The 26,118-nt window shown below is 41.9% G+C and overlaps 1 protein-coding gene across 1 annotated transcript; it reads right to left on the minus strand.

Moving 5' to 3' along the window:
* On the minus strand, positions 1-25,733 carry mov10l1 (Mov10 like RISC complex RNA helicase 1). The gene is made up of 27 exons (XM_039808211.1): positions 25,602-25,733; positions 25,095-25,216; positions 24,757-24,944; positions 24,259-24,418; positions 23,829-23,947; positions 23,419-23,606; positions 22,940-23,080; positions 21,593-21,910; positions 21,185-21,382; positions 20,824-20,938; positions 20,243-20,420; positions 20,062-20,132; positions 19,868-19,959; positions 19,701-19,756; positions 18,493-18,581; positions 18,337-18,409; positions 18,073-18,254; positions 17,553-17,699; positions 17,142-17,263; positions 16,941-17,040; positions 16,238-16,384; positions 8,766-8,876; positions 6,783-6,932; positions 3,905-4,012; positions 1,896-2,036; positions 1,678-1,769; positions 1-273 (listed from the first exon to the last, which is right to left on the minus strand). The coding sequence occupies exons 2-27, from the start codon at positions 25,189-25,191 to the stop codon at positions 246-248; spliced, it is 3,411 nt and encodes a 1,136-aa protein (XP_039664145.1). The 5' UTR covers positions 25,192-25,216; positions 25,602-25,733; the 3' UTR covers positions 1-245.
* Positions 25,734-26,118: the final 385 nt, after the last annotated feature.

Genomic DNA, 26,118 nt, shown 5'->3' on the forward strand with positions numbered 1-26,118 from the left:
TAAGTATGCAGTACACGAGCATCATCTTTATTTCCACCCCCCAAATGGAACTGCATTTGGCTTTCACAGAAACAAGAAATTACTAATTCTGTTAACACTGATCAAGACAGCTACAGCTCACTTTGCAAACAGTCAAAAGAGAAACAAGCCAAGGATATATGAAGGGGGAAAAAAAACTCTTGGAACACGATAAGACAGTCAAGTTGACGAAGCTGACATACATCATCCATGATTACATCGTCCTCTTATGCAGTCCTTTGCTCTTCTGCAACTCTGTGGGAGAAGTAAAAGAGGTGGGTTCATTATTGGCTACAAATGGATTAACAGGACCGTTAATGGTAGCAATGCCCCTTACGTGTACTATCTGTTCCATAATAAAGTATGCTAAATAAATTCTTGTGCTGGAAATGTATTCTACTTTCTGAAAAATTCACACCAACCTATAGCAGATAAAGTTTGACCAAAACACAAATATATTTACAGTTGGTATCAGTAGTGTTATGTTTAATTTACTGATATGACAAGTTGTCAATTGGATTACATGTCTAAAGAAAAGGACCTGGCTGCAAAACACTGGTGTGGCAGCAATGCAGAGGCATGCTTTCACCTGATATTCCAGCAATATTTAATTATAATGACAATCATATACTCAGTGGGCCACTTTTTACGGGACACCTGTACAATCTATTGCAATTCAACGGTGCCTTTAATTTTACGTTTAAAAGTCTGTAACGTTCAGGTTTTGGTGACACTGACAGAAATGTTTAAATTAAGTTTTAGGTTTATTATGTAAGTCAGTTAAAAGGTGGTGTTATACTGGACTACATTACATTGATAGGTATTTACAACTTTTTTTTTTTGTCCTTCCAAATGTCCATACATGAGGTGAGCAAAATGTTACAAACACATCTGTATAATGCAGTCCAGTACAACATCATCACCATGGCCTCAATGCTAAAATACATTTATTGAACACGCCTATGACAGTGTCTAAATAACTTTATAGTGGAACTGAGTATTTTAAAAAGGTCTGAAGTTATCGGTTCTGCTATTGCTTCTTGAGAAAGTAGGGAGTGGGATTTTCATAGTGGAAATCTCTCTCTCGACAGGCAGACAAGCGCTCTGCGAGTAAATGGCACAGTTACCGTTTGCTAAAGTTCGCTAAATTTGCATAGTCGTAACGTTACAGCCTCGCTTAAGTAAAAAAAATATACACGTTCCAGTCATGTAATCGATCTGCTCTGTCCAGTCTCTAATCAAGCGGTGGACGGACATATGTTCCAACCGCACGTGAAGAAAGTGGAGAAAAAGAGAAACAAAAGAGATGAAGCTAGAGATGAAGTGACTTTGCTTTGCTGCTGCAGGACACATTCACCTATTGCTACACAAACTCATGGGCAGTTCGGTGCTCGTGTTTCGTTTTTTTTACCTTCATAGTGTTTAAGACTTTTTGTGGCAGCGATAGCCAGTGATGTTTCCCGTTTACGGTAACGTTAACGGGATTTGCACGCTGCTATACGGATAGATGAGTCTGAGCTCCGGTTACATGATAAGAGTATTGATAAAGAACCGAACCGATTAGGAGCATGGATAAGAATAGTAGTTTTGATAAAATCCTAACGAGACCCATCCCTAATTAAGAATAAAGACTATATGATGGCTGATAAGTTTACATACATCTGAGAGTCTCTGAGAGAGGGAGGGGGGTCACAGCCCAGATATGCCCCGTTGATGAAACAGTACTGCAGTAGAGCCCTGAAGCATGGATCCTGGGAAGATATTAAGACATTTAAAAGTACTTAAAAGACTGGATGTATAACACCCTTGTATCATTAAAAACACATTCCAAAACACATTCCAAAACAACTAGGGTCAAATAGTGTTTTGTCACTCACCCTGATGAGAATGTGGGGGTTTCCAACAATTAAGAGCAAGGCTTTGGGACGAGTGATGGCCACGTTGAAGCGCTTGGGGTTGGCCAGAAAGCCGAGTGCTTTCTGCAAATCGTCACTCTGTACTGACTCATTAGAGCGCACCTATATCATAAGAGAATGAAATGAACTGAGTAACTGCCAAAATATGGAATAAACTATGGGAAGGTTGTGATCAGTGGTGGAATTTAACCAAGTAAATTTACTCAAGTACTGTACTTAAGTACAAATTTGAGGTACTTTGCTTGACTTGAGTCCTTTCTTTCCATACCACTTTGTACTTTAACTTTATTTTATTTTTTGCACACAAAAGGCTTAGTTGATTGACAGAACTGTTTTGATCGTTTCCAGTTTCTAAAATGTGAGGATTTTTCTGCATTGAGTACTTTTAATACTCCGAGTACATTTTCCTAATGATACTTCCGTACTTTTACTTAAGTAAAAATTTCAATGCAGGACTTTTACTTGTAACAGTATTTTTATAGTGTGGGATTAGTACTTTTACTTAACTAAAAGGATCTGAATGCTTCTCCCACCACTGGTTGGGATTGCTGTTTGTGTTCTACAGACTCTTTAATAATTTTAAATGGATGACATCATCTGCTTTTCAGTTAAAGAAAAACCAACACATTATTGTAAAAATGCAACAGTTTTCGGTATATTTCCAATCATTAGGTATTGCCCAGTCTTAGTGATTGATACATTGTAAATAACCAAAGCATCCTAATCACTACCTACTTCTATACTCTAGTTGCAAGCTAAAGAGAGAAAATGGCCGTTAAGGTTTAAATAAGATTTATGTAGACTTCTCTCTCATCATGTAAAAGTGGCAAATGGTAAACTTCTAATATTTAATCAATGTTTTTGGTGTGGTGCAAAGTGTGCTGCTTTTTCCAAGATTTTGTTTTTAGCAAGCCAACATGTATATTCATTTCTCATGAATAGATTATTTTGAACAAAAATGCTTGGATGAAATGTTAATGTACAGTATGTGAACATCTTGCTCACACATCAATTTGCTGGACAAGGTCAAGGAACAGAAATGATCGCTGTCATCGTCATTTCATTTCTTAAACTCTACAAATGCTTGTTGAATCATTAGATTATGTATTGCAAGCTGTGATTAAGGCAAATGGATACAGATTTTATTTTTAATGCTACTTTTGACTGATATGTAGTACAAAAGAAATCTTCACTCTGCAGCAAATTTATCAGGATCTCAGAAACTGCTAAACCTACATCAACCAAATTTGGCAGAGGTAGATACATATCACCCAACAGAAACTACACTCACTGACCACACGGTGGTGCTGAAAATGGCCTGGTTGATGTTTTATGGGCCCTTATGCATCCCTGTGTTTTGGCCCTATTTGTAACAAGAGCTTTTCTTCCAAATATGGTATGTTCATGAATATTTAGATGAGCTGCGCGCTGATTGGTTGAGCAAATCGCCATACACACACATTAGAGATGCGCGCTGATTGGTTGAGCGAATCCCCAATACACACATTAGAGAAGCGACAGAATCTCATATTCCAGACACTGCAATGTTTCGTTACCAAATTCACTTCTGAGACTTTTTTATGCGAGAAATCAACTATTTAAAGCTCAAATATCGGCCGTTTTACGAAAATTGATGGCTAATTGCAAATTTGGTAAGACGTGTTGGACTTTAGGAGCTCCACACAGTCTGATGAGAAAGCGGCAGCCTGCTGGGCTCCATACCCAGCGCGAAGTCACCCTTTGTGGATACTGCACTACCGGGGCTCCGCTGCCGGCATAACTAAATTAAAAAAAATTGGTCAGTAAGTGCTGAACAGGTCCTTAGATCACAACACATCGTTCTGTTTAGGCACAACACAGATGCCCCACCATTGTCACACACATAAGTTTTCTCCTCCACAATTGGCATATGTCTGGACTGAGCCGGAAAATATTCTGACATTTGTAACCCAAATTCAGTTTTTTCCTACCGTAGACATGATGATGACCAGGAACTCTTGTCCTTGGAACTCCTCCACAGAGCCAACTTTGATGTCAGACAGGCCTACCTTACCCAGCAGCACTCGAATCTTCTCACACTTGAGAGTAATAAGAAAACAAGGGCACTACTGGGTTAGCATATGCAAAGCAACTTCAAAAATTTTAAGCCATTCAAGCTACCTTGGAGTTCAATGTGAAAGGACACTGAAATAGCTTTTCTCCCACTCTACTAAGAAGGAAAAAGAAAAGAGATTCTCACTCACTCATGCAACTAAAGTGCTTTAAAGGGGTGATAGAATGCAAAACCGATTTTACCCTGTCATAGTTGAATAACGACAGTTCGGTGGGTAAATAGGACATACATAGAAGCTCAAAATCCCATTGACACCCCTTTACTATGAAAATCTCATATTTTGAAACTGCCGCTGGAAACGGGCGAATCTCAACAAAGCTAGTTGCTTACGTAAGCATCTCAAAACCTGTACCTTTGTCACGCCCATGGGTATATTAAGAGAACGGTCACGCCCCAACATTTACATAGGCTACACAACTGACCTGAGATCAGGTAGTCTTCTGAATCTAGGTCACACAGATCTCTGCTATTCCATTACAAAATTCACTTCTGAAACTTTTTTATGCGAGAAATCAACTATGTAAAGCTCAAATATGGGCCGTTTTACGAAAATGGATGGCTAATTGCAAATTTTGTCCGACTGTGTGTCGGAGTTCAGTGGCCGGTAGGGGTGGTACGGTTCACCAAACCCATGGTTCGGTTCGTATCACGGTTTTAGGGTCACGGTTTTCGGTTCAGTACGGTTCTTATTTTTTCTTTAACACTCCAGAATATACTTCAGCATATAGCTAAAATTAGCATATTGAATGCATGTTGCACAAAACGTGCACACAGTGGCAGTTCTATATTGTTATATTTCATCATAGGTAACGTGAAATCCAAAATGTTCCCACACACCAGACTATAAACGACGCTGGTGCATCCTCCAGCTCTGGGCAGCCTCTCCCACCACTTGACATTTCTGCAGGTGACGTGACGTGACCTGCAGCGGCACCCCACTCCACTTGAGGAGCGGTCGGCTCGGTGTCTCTCAAAATCTGACGAAAATCTTTTAAACTGACCTTTGTCGATCTGAAATGAAGACAGATTCAGCAACTGCATGGCCTATTTCTCGCTTAAAATGTTTTCAGAAACACGTTTCGGTGAACTATTTTAGTACAATATGAGATCGTATTCTGAACGAGCCGCCATGACCAGCCAGACCCATGTGACGCAATTGTCCAATCAGCTGCCATGGGTTGCGTTTGTCACGCCCATCCCGCTCGTCATTTCCAGTAACTGTTTTAACATAGGTGTCAAAAGTGGACACTACGGCAGTAAGAGGTTAGTGCACATTAACAGTGTACTGACGAACCGTGCGGTACACACACGCTCCGAACCGAGACTAGCGAACCGAGCGGTTCGGGTGTTTTTTCATGAACCGTACCACCCCTAGTGGCCGGTGCTGCCTGGGTTGCTACATCGCCGCCCTGCTTGTCCTCCGTCACAGACCCCGGCCTGCTGTGAGCTCGATTGAGGTCGGCCGGCGGCCCCGTGCTCAATACCCGCGCAAACTCACACTTTCTGGGTGACTGGACTACTACACGCCGCTGCCTTGACAGAGCTCCAGGGCCTGCAGCTCACTGTTCTCCCTCCCCTCTTCCTGCTACCGGCCGGCCGGTGAGTGACTGAGATCGCGGTCAGCGAGCTTGTTACGCCCGCAGTCTCTTACCGCAGCCCGTATGTTCCAGTTTATCTTATAATGGATATGTGTGTTGAGTTATTTAAACAAACAATCGGGGAAATAAACGCCTCTTGTCCGCGAGTCTCATTGATAGAGCCGCGGTGAGCTGGAGTCCATCAATGAGAGCTAGCTAGCCTCCTCCTAACTCTGACATTCACAAAAATGCATTCAATTGAAGTGTTAGCTAAGCTTTGTAAGACCTTGGGGAACCTGTAATATACATGCCGTGACGAAATTAAAACTGTAAATATACTTTAGTTATGCCGAAAGTGTAGCTAGCTAGCTGCGATATTTCCCCATTGTATTGAATGGGACATATAGCTAGTTAGCTAGCTGCTCCTCCTATCAAGACCCTGAGTTCATAGAAAATACCTTAAATTCAAATCGGACACAACGTTAGCTTTGTAAGACCTTGGGGTAGCTGTGATATAAGTGCCGTGACGAAATTCAAACTGTAAATATACTATAGTTATGCCGGCAGCGGAGCCCCGGTAGTGCAGTATCCACAAAGGGTGACTTTGCGCTGGGTATGGAGCCCAGCAGGCTGCCGCTTTCTCGTCAGACTGTGTGGAGCTCCTAAAGTCCAACACGTCTTACCAAATTTGCAATTAGCCATCAATTTTTGTAAAACGGCCCATATTTGGTGTGAATTTGGTAACGAAAGTGAATTTGGTAACGAAACATTGCAGTGTCTGGAATATGAGATTCTGTTGCGTCTCTAATGTGTGTATTGGGGATTCGCTCAACCAATCAGCGTGCATCTCTAATGTGTGTGTATGGCAATTTGCTCAACCAATCAGCGCGCAGCTCATCTAAGTATTCATGAACATACCATATTTGGAAGAAAAGCTCTTGTTACAAATAGGGCCAAAACACAAGGATGCATAAGGGCCAATAAAATATCAACCAGGCCATTTTCAGCCCAACCAATGTTACATACCCCATTAGGGGACCATAAGGAAGAGTGTCAAATACCCTATATAATCATTCTATCACCCCTTCAAAGCTTTGATTTGAAACCTGACCTCAAAAAGCACAATACACATTTCACAGCTGAACCGTGCAGTCTCACTTGTTTCCTGTAGGGGGCAATGATGCCAATGTCAGAGGCGTCCACAGGGTTGTAGAGCTTCTTGGCCAGCTGGCAGCAGTAAAGCATGGCCTGTACAGCCTCCACTGGGTTAAACCATGATGGGTTGTTACCTTCCCTCATTTCTGTGCCCTAGGGAAGAGCAAAATCCCTGGAATAAATGTGGGAGCTGAATATCCCAGTTACTTGAATAATCAAACAAAGACTATATTTTTAGATGTACGTAATAAACTTTTTTTTTTTTTTAATTAGTAAATACATACATACATACATACATACATACATACATAAATACATACATACATACATACATACATACAAAATACATACATACATACATACATACATACATACATACATACATACATACATACATACATACATACATACATACATACATACATACATACATACATACATACATACATACATACATACATACATACATACATACATACATACATACATACATACAATACAATACAATACAATACAATACAATACAATACAGGAACTTAAATACCCAAGCCAGTCTAGACCTTGGGAACACAAGGCAATATCATGCCCCCAGTGGCTGGGAGGAAAACCACTCATATGGCTCCTACACACCAGCCCCTAATTGCTTCTGGTAGAAGACAAAGCAATTATTAACAATATGAATAAAGGAACCATAATATAAAAAAAATAAAAAAAATAAAAAACTTTAAACAAACCCACACTTTGGTTTTGATACCTTATGCAAAAAATCTTTACTGCATAACCATATTTAACCCTTGGTGCACGTATTTACTCTGTGGCCTCACATAAGAGACATATTTTAGTTACAGGTCGTATGACCACATTTGTCTTTGCTTGAAGACGAACAGAACGTACAAGTCCCCTTTTATCAGGGAAAGTTTCCAGTATTCTTCCAAGCATCCAAGATCCACGTGGAGCTATAGAATCCACAACGACGACATCCCCAGGCATAAAGCTTCTTTTTTCCTTTGTCCATTTTTGTCGTTCCTGCAACAATGGTAGGTACTCGGGAGTCCATCCTTTCCAGAAGAGATCAGCAATATATTGGACCTGTTTCCATCTTCTTCTTGCATACAGATCACTTCTTTCAAAAAGTCCCGGTGGTAGAATAGGCTTCCCTTTCAGTAGAAGCAAGTGGTTAGGAGTCAATGCCTCAAGGTCATTTGGATCTTCAGATAGTTTAGTGATGGGCCGGTCGTTCAGCATTGCTTCAACTTCACAATCACTGTTTGAAATACTTCATCATCCAAACTTTGTTGACGAAGAACTGAACTCAGCACCCTTCTGATTATCCGTATGATGCGCTCCCAAACGCCACCGTGATGTGATCCAGAAGGTGGGTTGAAACTCCATTTAATTCCTTTTTGCAACAGGTATCTTTCAATGTGATCCTGATTTAACAATGTTAAGACCTCTCTCAATTCTTTTTCAGCTCCCACAAAGTTGGTACCATTGTCTGATCTCATCTGACAAACTTGTCCTCTCCGACAGATGAATCTTCGCAATGCATTGATACATGAACTTGTATCAAGAGAGTAAGCAGTTTCCAGGTGAATGGCCCTGCTTGTGAAGATCACTCCGTAACATTTTACAGGGTTACGTCCCCTTTTCACCTCGAATGGACCAAAATAATCAACACCAACATTAGTGAATGGAGGGAGATCAGGAACAATTCTCTCTGTGGGCAAGTCTGCCATCTTTTGTTCACCAGCCTTTCCTCTGTAGCGTTTGCAAAATCTGCATCTTGCTATTATTTTCCTCGTGGCAGAGTTAGCATTTGTGATCCAATATTTTCTCCTTACAGTGGAAAGCACATGGTTTCTTCCTGCGTGGCCCAACTGCTCATGAAAATGGCAGAGAATAAGAGTTGAGAGGTGTTGGTCTTTAGACAGGATGAGGGGATGTTTTGTGTCCTCAGGTAAAGCTGATTTATTGAGGCGTCCACACGACCCTCAGAAGGCCATCTTCTAGAACTGGATTCAGCTTGTAGATGGTGCTGCCTTTCTTCACAGATTTTTGAGATGATAATGCAGCAATCTCATCCTGGAATCTCTCGCGCTGACAAAAGGAAATCAGTGAGTTCTCACCTTCTAAGAGGTCATCCAGTGACAAGTTCTTCCCTTTGAGTGAAGATCGAAAAGCTTGCATTTCTTGCTGCACATCCACCATTGGCGCTCCATTAGCACTACTATGTGGGAGCTGCAACCGCTTTCTTTGCTTACTCAGCTTCAGCAGGATTTCTTTCAGTCTGAGGATCGATGCTTTGCTTAACCTCTGGATCATCACTTGGGACGCTGAAATCCAAAGGCAACCTTGGCCATTCATTTTCTGGATCCCATAGAAAAGCTGGGCTTTCAATCCATCTTTGGTTACCAACCTTTCAGCTGTCAATCCTCTTGAAGCGTCATCTGCAGGGTTTAGGGATGTGGGAATATAACTCCACTGTGAAACGTCTAAGTTGTCTCTTATCATGGAAACTCTGTTAGCAACGAAGGTTAGGAATCTTTTGTCCTCATTCTTGATATAGTTTAGAACTGATGTACTGTCGGTCCAAAAGCGCGATTTCTTCAGTGGAATCTGCAGCTCTGAGTGAAGCATCTTGTCAACTTTAATGGCTACAACAGCAGCAGTGAGTTCCAGACGAGGTATGGTGATCACCCTTGATATCATATGGCATAGTAGGCTAAACCGTGATTATTTCATACATTCATGTCCAGAAACATATTGGGGGAAATTCATTCAACATAATTCACAGCCAAATAACAATTAAAAGTATGTTATTTGAACATTTATAACCTAACCTGGCACTGCCTCCGTTTTGGTGTCTGCTGTGGTGCGCAGCGCTGTTCGGACCGTGCGCCGCTGCCCTTTTTTTCCTCCATAAACTCCGCTCTCAGCTCCTCTGGCAGTTGCTGCGTGAACTTCCTCTGGGACATTTTACAGCTGGTGCACTCCTTGGAGAGGATGTGTGCAATGATTCCAGCCAGGTGTAGCATGTATAAAGTTATATGAACACGTAGACAGCTACCGGCCATCTACGTGTACCGCGCCTTTCACAGAGTGAGCGCCTGGTGCTTTTCTTCTGATTCAGAACAAAGTCCATCCACGCCGTAGCCTACGTTACCAACTCTGGCTTTGCCTTCGGCCCATCGGTGATGCCCACACTTGTTACTCGAGATCGCTAGTTACGTTTCTCTGACAGAGACTATGATTATTACTAAGCAACCAAGATGCATCTTCAACCACGCAAAAGATTAAAAACAAAACCGTGAAAATCCGAGCCCGTGTATGGCCAAAATAGGTAAAAGTGATTTATATTTTCTTTGCCTTTTGTGTAATGTATATAGCCTAAAAACAATTTTAAATGAAAATACAGACTCTTTTAGGAAAAGTCAGATACCAGCAGGATTGTATTTTTTTATTTAGCAAAGTTATTACACATATAAATTTCAAAACGGTCAAAATGACAGTCCTGGTCCCTGGTTAAGGAACAGGCCACAGGGGGACCATCTAGCAGCATGTAGGCTACTCAGCATTAATGGGCCACCTCTTTCTGAATTCCCCTATAACCGAGCCTTGGAGTTATTTTTCCAAAAGCCAAGAAAAATCAAATGCACACAGCAAGGCTGCTAACTTTGCCACTGAGGCAAATATGCAATTAGTTTCATTATGAATGGTTTCATACTATAGCCTACTTTGGGTTTTGGTTTCCCTATGAAGAATTTCTTGGAAAATTCATTTTGTAGACCTACAGTTCCTCAAAAATACAGTTCAATCAAAACGAAATGAAAATATGCCTCATTGTGTGTGAACAGAGGTAAATAAATATTTGTGTTGCAGCGAAGTGTCAGTTCCGTTTAATACGTAAAACATTTTGCGGGCGGGCGGCGGGCCCTTTTCTGTACAATACAGACAGGACCTCTGGTTTGGCTTGTCACAGGAGTTACTTTCTTTTTGTGCTTTAACTCCTTGAGCATCAGCTTTTAACTCATCAGAAATAGACACATGAGTCGCAAAACTGTTTCTTAAAATATGAAAGGGGTTTTCATTTGAGACTTGTTTTTGGTACCTTTCGGAGATGGAGTGTCCTGAATGTCACCAAAGACTGGATCAGAAGCGATTCTGACCTGTTTCTCAATGAATTTGACAATGTCAGTGAAACAAGCTCTTTGTTTGGTTGTGTCCAAGATTTGGCATGCTTGTACTCTCCATTGTTCTGAGCTTATACGGAAGTTTCTGAATCACAGTTCTCATGGTTGCTGGCATGTTTAACTCTTGCAAATAATCAAGCTCTTCCATAGCATTGGAACATTCACGCAGATACACTGCATAAGCTTGGAGTCCTTTAATGTCCTCTGACTTGACAGTTGGCCAGCCAGTAATTTTTTCCATGTAGGCTGCTGTGACCTTTATTTCATTTCCAAAATGCTCCTTCAGTAGCTGTCTGGCAACAGTGTAACCTCTTTCTGGTGTCATATGAAGACAGCTGCGTACAAGGTCTCTTGGCTGTCCATTAGTAAATTGTTCAAGACAGTATAGACACTCCCCCTTATTGTTTGTTTTTGCTTCATGCAAACATTGGTTGGGCTGAAAATTGCCCGAATGCTATTTTATTGGGCCCTTAACTACCCTGTGAATATGGCTCTATTTGGAACAAGAGCTTTTCTTCCAAATATGGTATGCTCATGAATATTCAGAATGAGCTGCGCGCTGATTGGTTTGAGCAAATTACATAGAAATACATGGGAGACTCGACAGCAGGTCTCATATTTCAGACACTGCAAAGTTATACATTGTTTGTCGGGCTATTTCGTTATTAAATTCACTTCCGAGACTTTTTTAAGCGAGAAATCAACTATATAAAGCTCAAATATTGGCCATTTTACAAAAATTGATGGCCAATTGCAAATTTGGTAAAACTGTGTGTCGGATTTCAGTGCCGGTGCTGCCTGTGTTGCTGCCTCGCCGCCCGGCCTGCCTACCTTCACAGACCCCGGCCTGCTATGAGGTACTTGGAGCTCCGTCACGGCTGGCAGCCCACAGCACTCCATACCTGCGCAAAGTCACCGTCTTTTGGGCTAATGGACAACCAAATGCCGCTGCCCTGACAGAGCTCCAGGGCCTGCAACTCCCCTCTTACTGCTAGCTAAATGGCCCATGTGTGAGAGTGAGAGCGCAGTCAGCGAGCTCGTTACACCAGCAACGGCGGTCCACCTTTGGTTCCGCTGCGCTCCAGCTTCGGTGTCACTCCAAACGCTCCAGTACAGCTGCGGTCCACCTTCGGTGTCCCTGCGGTCCAACTTCGGTGTCGCGCCAAACGCTCCAGTACAGCTGCGTTCCACCTTCGGTTCCGCTGCGGTCCAACTTGGGTGTCGCTCCAAATCGCGTTGATCCCAATTATGAACACGTCAAATCCCACAGCCGAAGTGAAGCAGTTTTTTTTTAACTTAAATGTAGTGATTAAGTCCTATACTTAGCTGCTACTGGTTGCCAATTGCGATTAGTGTTTCTAACGTGTACTCAGACAAACGATATCCAGTCCTTTTCATTTAGGTTGCATTTTGCGTCGTTTATTTTGCACGTCCACAGCGTTGAGTTATAATGAATAATAAATCCTATAAAGTCCCATAAACAATGTAAGCCGAGCACAGTTAAAAAACAGTTTGCTCCTCTTCTTCAATTAACAACACCGGTTTGCATCAATACAGGAACTTAAATACCCAAGCCAGTCTAGGCTTGGGAACACAAGGCAATATCATGCCCCCAGTGGCTTGGAGGAAAACCACTCATATGGCTCATACCACTCATATGGCTCATACATACAGAAAAATTTTAAAGGGGTCTGAATGAATGAATGAATGAATGAATGAATGAATGAATGAGTGTGTGTGTGTGTGTGTGTGTGTGTGTGTGTGTGTGTGTGTGTGTGTGTATATATATATATATATATATATATATATATATATATATATATATATATATATAAATAAAATAACTAACACCTTTACATTTTTTCACTCCGTTTCATTGCAGCCATTTGCTAAAATCAAAAAAGTTCATTTTATTTCTCATTAATGTACACTCAGCACCCCCCATCTTGACAGAAAAAAACAAATGTAGAAATTTTTGCAAATTTATTAAAAAAGAAAAACTGAAATATCACATGGTCATAAGTCACTTTGCTGTGACACTCATATTTAACTCACATGCTGTCCATATCTTCTGATCCTCCTTGAGATGGTTCTACTCCTTCATTGGAGTCCTGCTGTGTTTAATTAAACTGATTGGACTTGATTAGGAAAGGCACACACCTGTCTATATAAGACCTTACAGCTCACAGTGCAGGTCAGAGCAAATGAGAATCCTGAGGTCGAAGGAACTGCCCAAGGAGCTCAGAGACAGAATTGTGGCAAGGCACACATCTGGCCAAGGTTACAAAAGAATTTCCGCAGCACTCAAGGTTCCTAAGAGCACAGTGGCCTCCATAATCCTTAAATGGAAGAAGTTTGGGACGACCAGAACTCTTCCTAGACCTGGTCGTCCAGCCAAACTGAGCAATCGTGGGAGAAGAGCCTTGGTGAGAGAGGTAAAGAAGAACCCAAAGATCACTGTGGCTGAGTTCCAGAGATGCAGTAGGGAGATGGGAGAAAGTTCCACAAAGTCAACTATCACTGCAGCCCTCCACCAGTCGGGGCTTTATGGCAGAGTGGCCCGACGGAAGCCTCTCCTCAGTGCAAGACATATGAAAGCCTGCATAGAGTTTGCCAAAAAACACATGAAGGACTCCCAGACTATGAGAAATAAGATTCTCTGGTCTGATGAGACCAAGATTGAACTTTTTGCCGTTAATTCTAAGTGGTATGTGTGGAGAAAACCTGCCCAATACAATCCCAACAGTGAAACATGGTGGTGGCAGCATTATGCTATGGGGGTGTTTTTCCGCTGCAGGGACAGGACGACTGGTTGCAATGGAAGGAAAGACGAATGCGGCCAATTACAGCGATATCCTGGAAGAAAACCTCATCCAGAGTACTCAGGACCTCAGACTGGGCCGAAGGTTCACCTTCCAACAAGACAATGACCCTAAGCACACAGCTAAAATGACAAAGGAGTGGCTTCGGAACAACTCTGTGACCATTCTTGACTGGCCCAGCCCGAGCCCTGACCTAAACCCAATTGAGCATCTCTGGAGAGACCTGAAAATGGCTGTCCACCAACGTTCACCATCCAACCTGACTGAACTGGAGAGGATCTGCAAGGAAAAATGGCAGAGGATCCCCAAATCCAGGTGTGAAAAACTTGTTGCATCATTCCCAAGAAGACTCATGGCTGTACTAGCTCAAAAGTGTGCTTCTACTCAATACTGAGCAAAGGGTCTAAATACTTATGACCATGTGATATTTCAGTTATTTTTTTAATAAATTTGCTAAAAATTCTACATTTGTTTTTTTCTGTCAAGATGGGGTGCTGAGTGTACATGAGAAAGAAAATGAACTTTTTTGATTTTAGCAAATGGCTGCAATGAAACAGTGAAACCATTTAAAGGGGTCTGAATACTTTCTGATATCCATCCATCCATACTTCTCATTCAGTTTGTTTCCTGTATTTTCATGACTATTTACATTGTAGATTCTCACTGAAGGAATCAAAACTATGAACACATGTGGAATTATGTACTTAACAAAAAAGTGTGAAATAACTGAAAACATGTCTTATATTCTAGTCTCTTCAAAGTAGCCACCCTTTGCTCTGATTACTGCTTTGCACACTCTTGGCATTATCTTGATGAGCTTCTAGAGGTAGTCACCTGAAATGGTTTTCCAACAGTCTTGAAGGAGTTCCCAGAGATGCTTAGCACTTGTTGGCCCTTTTGCCTTCACTCCGCGGTCCAGATCACCCCAAACCATCTCGATTGGGTTCAGGTCCGGTGACTGTGGAGGCCAGGTCATCTGGCGCAGCACTCCATCACTCTCCTTCTTGGTCAAATAGCCCTTACACAGCCTGGAGTTGTGTTTGGGGTCATTGTCCTGTTGAAAAATAAATGATGGTCCAACTAAACGCAAACCGGATGGGATGGCATGTCGCTGCAGGATGCTGTGGTAGCCATGCTGGTTCAGTATGCCTTCAATTTTGAATAAATCCCCAACAGTGTCTCCAGCAAAGCACCCCCATACCATCACACCTCCTCCTCCATGCTTCACGGTGGGAACCAGGCATGTAGAATTCATCCATTCACCTTTTCTGCGTCGCACAAAGACATGGCGGTTGGAGCAAAAGAACTCAAATTTGGACTCCTCCGACCAAAGCACAGATTTCCACTGGTCTAATGTCCATTCCTTGTATTTCTTGGCCCAAACAAATCTCTTCTGCTTGTTGCCTCTCCTTAGCAGTGGTTTCCTAGCAGGCCTGATTCGCGCAGTCTCCTCTTAACAGTTGTTCTAGAGAAGTGTCTGCTGCTAGAACTCTGTGTGGCATTCATCTGGTCTCTAATCTGTTATATATATAACTGCTGTTAACTTGCGATTTCTGAGGCTGGTGACTCGGATGAACTTATCCTCAGCAGCAGAGGTGACTCTTGGTCTTCCTTTCCTGGGGCGGTCCTCATGTGAGCCAGTTTCGTTGTAGCGCTTGATTGTTTTTGCGACTGCGCTTGAGGACACATTCAAAGTTTTCGCAATTTTCCGGACTGACTGACCTTCATTTGTTAAAGTAATGATGGCCACTCGTTTCTCTTTACTTAGCTGATTGGTTCTTGCCCTAATATGAATGTCCAATAGGGCTGTCGGCTGTGTATCAACCTGACTTCTGCACATCACAACTGATGGTCCCAACCCCATTAATAAGGGAAAAAAATCCACTAATTAACCCTAACAAGGCACACCTGTGAAGTGAAAACATTTCAGGTGACTACCTCATGAAGCTCATTGAGAGAACACCAAGGGTTTGCAGTGCTATCAAAAAAGCAAAGGGTGGCTACTTTGAGGAATCTAAAATATAAGACATGTTTTCAGTTATTTCACACTTTTTTGTTAAGTACATAATTCCATAGGTGTTCATTCATAGTTTTGATGCCAGTGAGAATCTACAATGTAAATAAAGGAAACGCATTGAATGAGAAGGTGTGTCCAAACGTTTGGCCTGTTGTTTGTTTGTCACACACACACACACACACACACACACACACACACACACACACACACACACACACACACACACACACACACACACACACACACACACACACACACACACACACACACACACACACACACACACACACACACACACACACACACACGTCATGCCATGTAGCATATCCTTTGCGTAGCATGTGAAACATTTTTATTATCTTCATTAATATCAATGTGATACTTGCTACCAAACACCACCTTAAAACTTTGTGTGCACAGTGCACCTACCAGATTAGGGTTGTATCCCCAGTCATGTCTGGAGTACAGTTGGTTGGCCATCAACCTCTCCAACAAAGACACCCCCAGGCCAAAGGCAGCAGCCAGCTTGGACTTCACTATTGGACCCAACTGACAGGGGTCTCCGGCCAACACTATCTAAGCAGGTGAGAAAAAAAAAGTAATTATTAATCAAAAAAGCTTGGACATGTTTTCAATAATAAGGCTCATTTTCTTTTCTAAATCATTTTTTCCCCGAAGTAAAAGAATTGATTTACCAGAATTACCGCCGAGTTGTTTGACTCGATTTACTAGAATTACCGCCTTGCTGTTGTTTGACTCCACTAACCATTCAAGTTGCAGTTTACATCCATATCTGTCCACTTGTATAATATATGTAGTCAAGACTTTGAAGAATATTTTTTGGCAAAACATGGATGCTTCACACACATCTTCAACCCAGCAGCACAAACTATCTATACAATCACCTCAGCTTCATGGTGGACACCCAAGATTAGTGTCACCAATTCAGTATTGGACCAATTGTCTCCCCTTATGTTCCTGAGTTATGGGGTTGAATAATAGCCAGAAAAGTGCTTTTGCAAAACAGGCGTTCCTGAGATATCGCAATAATGTGACCTTGACATTTTACCTACAAAATCAAATCAGTTAATCCTGGAGTCCATGTAGTCAGTGAGTGTGCATTTGTGCTGACCTGTCCATCTTTCTCTGATACAAAACTTATGGGAATCAGGGACTCTGGTTCTGTGGCCTGGCCGGCTTCATCCAGAAACACATGGGTAAAATGTCCCACTCTGAGGAAAAACAAATCCACAGTAAGTGAACTGAGAAAGTAGGAGATAGAAGTGAGGACAAAAGCTGTATACAACTATCCCAACTACAGCCCAGGCCTTACTGTAGTCCTATATTATGGAACATGGCAGCGCTGGAGCAGGTGCTGACCACAATCCTGTGAAAAGAGGCATGACGGATGTCCTCTCCTGCCCTCGAGTACAGTCTCAGCACTTCTGGGATGGACTAAGAAAAAAAAATTTAACATCAACATGGCATGCAACTTTTAGATAATAAAGCAATGTGCTAAAAATAGATGCAGACAGAGCATGTGATCACAACCTTATCTATTATTTAAAAAGGGTTACCGATAAGCATACCCCCCAACCTGGGGTAAATGTAGATGGCATCTGTACAGACCATACTGTACACACAGGAGCATGCATATTTTCCCTTTGATCATACACATTTTAAATTAGGTGTGTGTTGCCAAAGGAACTGCAGTGAATCCCTTTTCCCTGATGATGTTAAGTACCTCTTCCTGCCTACAAGATGCGTTGACGCGGGCCATACTTGCAGCATGCAGGAAACCACTGTCATGTAGGCGGACGCAGATGAGGTCAGCAGCACTGTTGGAAGGAGTGCATACGAGTATCCGACTACTGGGGAGAAAGTGGTAAACCTGGAGGTGGAAATACTTTATGAAGTCACACAAGCAGGGAACCAGAAGGGGAGTAAGTTTGACAGGCATAAAATACTCACACTCACTATTGCAGCTCTAAGTTGTTGAGAAGTTTGCCATCAATACCAGTGTGAACACAACATTTTCAATCTTCCTTGTCCAAATTACAACATTAGACCATCAACTTGAACAGGTGGAAAATGTGGACACCACAGGAAAAATTCCAAAAATAAAAATGAATGCGGGCAGGGTCTGAGGCACTACTTCAATACAACAAAGCTATAACTCGTTGGATGCATTTGTTTAAGAATACATTGTGTTATTGGTCAAATACATTTAGGGACTTTCAATTCTAGTGTTTGTGGGTATGTACCTGTAGTATGGCCTCTATGAGGGTGATGGTCTTTCCAGTGCCTGGAGGTCCAAACAGCACATAAGGAATGGGACGACACTCCCCTGCCATGATCCTCTTCACTGCCTCTCTCTGAGGGGGGTTCAGGTCCGGGTTAAAGAATTTCCCTGGGCTGGGGATGGGTTTGGATGCCAGTCTACCATCTAGAAGCGATTACACATTTGTCATTGGTGCTCTCAATGTCTTCTGATATGTGGCAAAGCTTGTACCAAATCAAATCTGTACCTTTAGTCTGTGTGGCCTTTGACTTCATGTCGATGGAAATGCTTGACAACTTTCCATTTTCCATGGCTGGAGTCTGTTGTTCAGATACAATAACACTTAATCAAAACTTAATGACTTAATGTCTTTTTTGTCCCCCCCCGCCTCTCTCTCTTTTACCTTATTGTCCTCTTTATTTTGGTCTGGCTCCTCTACCCACTTTCCTGTCCACTGAGGGGTCTGAACAGTCACTGTCGAGGGGAAGAGAACTGCACAACAATGTGAAAATGACAGCAATTTAAATCTTACTGGACTACTTTTAAAATGAACCGTCATGAAAGCTTATGTGAAGCTCTCCAGTATAAATAAAACCAGAAGTATAAAACAAGACTTCTTAAACTTGTAAATATTCAAATCATGATATGGTCTATTAAACTCTGTAGAAATACAGATATATGATGTCATTTTTGGTTGTCAAAAAGATTGTAAGCGCCTGAGCAAGCAGACACTGCTGGGGAAGTAAAAAATGATTTTTAATTCATCCCTTGGGCAATTCTGTTTTCTCTTTCTCTCACTAAGGCAAAAAAGAGGCGAGGTATAAACGGCACCCTCTGGAGCCAAGCTTTTTCAATATAAAAGCGGCTCGGGAAATTACTTTAGTTCTGCGTTTGCAGTGGAACATTTTTTCATCCTCATGAATGTCAGTTCGATACTTGCTTCTAAAGACATCTTATATTGTACCTTCCTAAGAGCACTGTATAATGCATGCAATTTTATGTAACCGTGGATTTCCACCAGATGCGGAAAAGCTCCGAAACGGCGGCGGAGTCATTAGGTTTCCATTAAAGTCAGCGGGTGTATTTCCTCTGGCTGCATAACGGCTGCGTTCCGACTGCGTCCCAGCTCCGGCGATCCACAGCCCTCCGCAGCAGATACGCAGAGCTTCTATTTCTGCCGGACGCCGGAGAGCTCCGCAGCAATTCAGCACACGGTAGATAGTGCGGGACAGGAAGTCGAGCACAGAAGCAAATTAAAACATCCGGTTAATTTTCAAAATAGAATACACCGTGCTCACGGCAGATCATATTTCCCTGCACTACACCTTGAAACACAGCACAGAGCTGTTGCCCCTCTACTCCTCTGGATGGAAACTAACGGTTGTTGGTTTTGTGGTTCTATTCTACCTGAATTCGCGAGAACTTGTGGGTCCTCGTGACTACAGCTGTCGGTCATGGCCGCAGCCGTGCCGCAACAAATCGGGACCCGGTGGGTATTGACGGACGGCGGAGCACGCAGCAGACACGCAGCGGAGCCGGTCCGCAGCCGTTATGAATCTGGTGGAAATGAGGAGTAAGACTTAAAGCGATTCAAATAAAACCTTAACTTACTCTCCACAAACTGTTTTGTCTGTTCAAGTGCATTGTGACACCGCCTCATGGTCAATCTGGTAATACAAGCAGTCAAAATACTTGTATTACAACGATGACGCATTATTTCCGGATGAAATATGACTGCATTGCGTTTATGAAATCAAAAACATAATCTCTTTTCTAACCTGTTATAAGAGAAATCAACATCAAGTGGCTCTCCGAGGTAGCTGCGCTGAAACTCTGCATTCACTCTCAAACTCACAGTCTCGTCTTTGATCTGGGAGTCAAAACAGAGCTTTTTTTTTAGATTAAATCTAAAGAAAGAGAGAAGATTATGCAGAACATAAAAAATGCTTCAGAGTATCAAATATCTCCGTACCTCTGTGACATAACTAACATACTCCATTACCACACCTGCACTCTGGGGTTTCTTCAAAACTATTCTGTCACCTGCAGAGAAAACTAGTCAAAACCCTTCTTGTGTTGCACAAAAAAATTCACAACATGAACCGTTGCAATAATTCAACAATGATTAAGAAGGACTCCTAAGGCTTCCTCACCTATATTGAGACTGGGTCTGCCGTCGGCCAACCCAAGGACCTCTAGGTGCAGGTAGACAGCCCCTTTCGTGAGAAGGGCACCTTCAATTGAAAATTCTTTCATTTCCCTCTCTGCATTCAGCTCTTCCAGCCAGAGAAGGATTGAGAAACGCGAACGCATGTTGGATGGTGACAGCTCCTGAGCGAACAGGCACAGCAGGAGAAGGATAATGTGATATTTCAGTTGATCTCTGAGGGCAAATATGGTATATTTTCTTTCCCTTACCACAGGAACCAAAACACGTAACAGAAGCCACTGAGTCAATTATATGGCACTTTGTGTCCTCTAAAATAAACGGTCTTTTAATATCATACATCGCCCTGCTCGTGAAATTAAGAGGCCCAGATGTTCACTCCTTGTGCTGATTCAGAAGGCATGTATTCACAAAGAAAATCAATATTGGTAGCCTTCATTACCCAAAGTACTTTAATGCACCATTAAACTAATTTATTGTGTAGGTAGCCATAATCCAACTCTTAATTTGCAACTTCCGTTACCTCATTCTACATGACCAGCTAAAATTCATCACAGGCATGCTCACCTCTCCTAGGCAGGGCTGAACTACCAGCACATCGCTCTGTGCCTCCACACAGTCTCTGAGAGCCTGGGGCAATGGGAAGTTAGGTAGGAAGGTTGGCAGCCGCCGCTTGGTGAGCCTGCAGGTGCAAAAGTCAATCTCAAACAAGAGGTGACAAAAAAAAAAAGGTCTCTTTTTTGGAAGCTTGCTGCATGCAAAAGGTGCAAATATTTATTATGATCAACCCACATATACCCATTATATATTAGCATTCCTAAGCACATATAGTAAGTGCCAAATTATCTGAGTAGCTTAGATAGGTAGGCAATTAATTTCAAGCTTGGTGCTCTTCCTCAGGCGGCAGCAGAATCAGTTGTGTTGATACCTTGGTGCGTCTTTTGGAGCAGAGACCGTGATCACTTGAGTAGGCATTGTTGAGACCAGACTTGCATCTCTGGGACTGTAGGGCTCAGAGGGCTGCAGCAGGTTCTCCTCTTTACTACCGACTGTGACCTCCAGGCGCCTCCCGATGGTGAAAGAGGAGAAATGCAGCAACAGCAGCTCAGCACAGCTTCCCAGGCTCCTGAGGAGTTTCCCCACATGAGATTTAGTTGTACAGACAACCTAGTAACAAGAGCCCCACAGATCCACTTGACACTTGAAAAAAATAAGAGCTTGTTATATGGCAAAACAGCATGCCCAGATATAGTCAAAATTCCATTCCACATTTATCTTATTGATCCACTACTCTTCTTTCAGTTTCTGTTATCTGTAGTGTTTCAAAATAACTTACTTTGCTTGGCAGGCTACTACAATTGACAACCTCTCTCCTGGTGAAATGTCCATCTCTCTTTCCTCCCTCCTTACACCGGGGGAATGGGTAATATCCTTCTGCACCTCACCATTTTCTTTGTCTATCTCTTTTGCATCACTGACTTGCTTTTCTGAAGACTCCGAGCAGATTTTAGACTTGGAGCAGTTTTCTTGCAAAGGCGGTCTTTTGTGTCTTAGTGGTGTGAAGCCTTTGACAGCAACCAGGGTGAACTGTTCCTCTGAGTCCCAGCCAGCAAAGTCACAGCACTTCAGCCTGTGGGTCTCTGAACCTTTATTTCTGTGATGAGAGAAAGATCAAGATTATAAAATAGTGCATTGTGCTACAGGTGGAAAGTCATTTGCTCTGTAACATATTTAGAGATATTAGTAATCTCATTTTATCTCAGATTTGAGAGGTTTGTACCAAAAGACCTATGCTCTCAAGAGTTTTAATGAAGCTTGCAAAGATAAACTAGAATTACCACCTCGTGGTTATATGCCTCTGCCAACCAGTCAAGTTGCAGTTTACATCCATGTTTGTCCAGACTAACATAATTTATTTACTGAAGACTTTGAAGGAATAAAAAAAAAAAAGGTATTAGTTATATATTTTTTGAGTTATCACTATATTGACATGTATGATTCCACTGAATAATTTCCAATGAGAAGCATGCTGTCTTCACTATATCAGCAAAACCAATGATATTGTGGTGAACTGAGAGGAAGAGGACAGAACACAAAGTTCAAATATGGATGCTGCTGCAAAGAAGCTACGAATTCTAAAATGGGGATGCTTCACAAACATCTTAGACCCGACAGAACAGAAGATCTATACAATCACCAGTTCCAAGGTGGGCACCCAAGATTAGAGTCACCAATTCAGTATCCGACCAAATGTCTCCCTTCTGTTGCTGAGTTATGGTGTTGAATAATGGCAAGAAATGATGATATCACAGTGAAGTTCACCTTTGACTTTTTGGATATAAAATGTCATGCAAAATGCATATGAATTTTTGAGTTGTGGCCAAAAATGTGTTTGGTGAGGTCACAGTGCCCTTTGACCACCAAATTCTAATAAGTGCATCAAGTGGATGTTTGTGTCAAATTTAAAGAAATCCCCTCGAGGCGTTCCTGAGATATTGTGTTCACAAGAACAGGAGGGACAAAATCTGGCCACGGCTATCGCCGGCACGGAGCCAAATGTTCTTGGACGATAACCAATGCTAATCATAAGAACTATAGGTATATTTTACAGAGGTTTGTTATTAGTGCTTTAATTTAGTTTTACTCTGAATGTGAATATTTTCTTTCTTCTTTGGTCACTCACTGTATCCAGAGCACCAGCTCTCGTTTCTCCCCAATCATCAGATCCTCAAACTGGCCATAGACTGTTACATCCAGCCCCCCTTTGTTTTCCAAAATGCTCTGGAGTTCAGCCTCTGGAAGACATGTAGCAGAAGAATTCCCACTGCAACAATAATTAAGGGGGAAAAAAGCCATCAAAATACTGATCTGTATCACCAACATTTTTACAAATATGGAAAACCACTAAACTTCTGATGATAAAGAAACTTCAGTCGATTCAGTCATTTATTAAGCTAAAATAGTGAAAACAAATATCAGGTTCGCAAATGAGGATTTGCTTCTTTGTCATATATCACAGTAAACTGAATACCTATGAGTTTTGGACCTTTGGTCAGACTATACAAGACATTTGAAGACCTCGCCTTATAAATTATTTTCCTCTTACATTTGAGAAAAAAAAAAGAAGTTTGTTGTAGCCCTATAAAGATACAATTCCAATACCTTTGAAGGCAGGGTGCCATGCACAGGGCCCTCCAACAGTAGAGGGACTGACTGCTCTCCACCATTACCAGGTTGACCAAGTGCCCTGGCAAAGGCTGGTAGTGGGCAGGCAGCAGCAGAGAATCCAGGCTGAAGAACACATCGTCCTCAACCACTCCAATATTACCATACACACTGGTCACACGCACCTGGAGATAGCAGATCATTCAGAGGAGGGGAATGAAATAAGTCATTAGATTTATAACCAAACAAGGATATAATATTACTCAACTGGATTAGACAGACATGAATGAGCTTTTAAGCATTAGCACGTTATCAAAATTAATTACAAATGCAACTGAAGTACTAAAAAAAAGGACTAAATTGATTAATGAGTGGATATAGCCAAAGACTTTCAATGATGCAATCACCTTGTCTAGGCGGCAGTAGCGTAAAGGAGCCACAGAATGAGCCTGGGTGGTCCACTGTGATCCACTAAGATTGATAAAATATTTAGCTTGGACCCAGTCTCCTTTCATTGGCTCATAACCTGACAAAAAGGAGAGAAAATAGACAAAGTGTGCCAACAAGCAGGAAAGTTGACATCAGCCTTTAGCCAAGTGCTAATAAAAGTTAGTGTGGCTGTGAGTTTGACTAACCTACTCTCAAGTTTGAGAGCTAACTAAACATCAACTGTAAAAATAGGATAGCTGTTAAATCTGTAAAATGTCTACTTCTGCCTAAAATGCTGGACAGTTCTGGGACTGAAAGACCAGTGTGGGTGTTAAAAACAGTATGTTTTTGCAAAGCATCATGGGGTCAAGACCATATTAGCGAGTAAAGTACAGTAAGTATCGATACCTTCCCATAGACTGTAGCGTGGGAAGTACGTGGTCTGGTTTATGTAGCCACCATCTTTTTCAAATGATGTGACTGTGCCAATGAGAGGCCGCAGCTGCATACTGTCCGCTTCTATTGAGGTTTTTCCTCCATCCTCCCAAGCATCTGCATTCTTCTCCACCTAAATAACAGGATTATATGGTGTATTTCTGACATGTTATATGTGCATCATGATGGCCCTTTTTCCTGACAGATTCACTGTAAGTCGAGGGAACAAAGTACAAGTATAGCTTAAATTCCCACATTTCTTCAGTCACCTCTCTGACTATGCCAACTCTTATATCATATTAGAGGAGCAACGCATCAATCAACAAAAGAGATGCATAAAACATTTGGATTCTGATATTTGAGTTGATGAATATGTCCTATTTCACCAAACCCCAAAACACAACTTAACTGAAACAAGGTACATTTTAATTGTATGTTGTTTGCAATATTCATGCCGGCCATGATTCTCACCCTTAAAGCTTTCCATCCACCTTGGGCACCATCTCGTACTGCTATGCAATTTACAACGTCTCCTTCTTTCAAAGGTACCCCACCCAACACCTCTCCACTAGTGAAGTAGATTGCATCGTCTATCATGGCATAGTCAAGGCACAGCTGAGTTACCACACTGCCCCGCAGGTGGCGAATGTCCTCCATGCCTAACAAGCAAAACAAATGTGGACCAAAAACGACATGGTATCAATGCTGTTGGATGTGTTGCCATTGTAGTGTTTTAAACACCAAGCAATATAGAATAATTAAGTAAACTTGATCTAGCTAGCTATACTTTGTGGGAATGTTGCATTTACCTGGTGTACCGGAGAAAATGCCTTCTCCATCCACCTCTACCGTCCTCCACAATGGAGAAATCAGCTTAGATAGCATACACCGCACAGCAGTAAGCATATCTGCAAAATGGTAGCTGAAGTAGCTAGAAAACGGAATCATGTTAGCAGGTAGCGGTTTTTTTAACATCACAAACATGGGTCACATTGTGTATTGCTTTTGGCATTAACGTTACTTGCTGGCTAATACGTCCGGGAACAGTTTTTAAAAAATAGATTGTCATCTATCCAAATAACCAAGTTCGTCAGCTAACCTAATCCTAGGTAGTTAACGTTAGCTCACACCAAGTTAGCTAGAAAAAAAATGCTATTTTTCCAAAGCTAACGTTAGCTTAAAGTTACTTGATTCGGCGTGTAGCTAGATGAGAGTAATTGAGGACATTATATAAGAATAAGGGCTAGGTGATGTTATTTTTTTTTTATAATTACCGTTGTCAACACAAATATTAACTAAACAAACGTTAACATTACAATTCACGTGTTGGAAAGGAGACTTCTTCACTTTTTCTTCTTCTTTGTTTTTTTTGTGGCTGATTCAGCCCGGCCCGGATGCAAAGCACTTGACAGGTACGCGTACGTACGTGCGCGGGAGCGCTGGGTCAAACGCGGTCAACCTTATCTTAATACATCCATGGGTCAACCATTCATGTCTACGACGAGGGGAGGTGCTAAGAAAAAAATGGTGAACCTACCAGATATATGTTCACTGTCAAACCAGCCAGGTCCTTCATATACTGTCTATGGCCAGGTCGCACTGAGAATTGGTTGAGGCAACAAAAACCCTACCTAAAGCCATGACCCTATGGACCCTAATGTTAGTTCATTTAAATTTAAAATGGAAATGGAAAGTTTGTGAATTGTCTGCTTTTGTTGTGTTTTCAGTTAAAGCTTACTAGAAGGCAGTAGCCTAATAAAGATTAATTTACCTAAAGAAAATCGAGGAAAGGGAAGTTTTTCTCACCACACAAGGTTTCTTCCTAAAAGGAGT

This window comes from Perca fluviatilis, chromosome 8, assembly GCF_010015445.1.
Source record: "Perca fluviatilis chromosome 8, GENO_Pfluv_1.0, whole genome shotgun sequence".
NCBI classification, from domain to species: domain Eukaryota; kingdom Metazoa; phylum Chordata; class Actinopteri; order Perciformes; family Percidae; genus Perca; species Perca fluviatilis.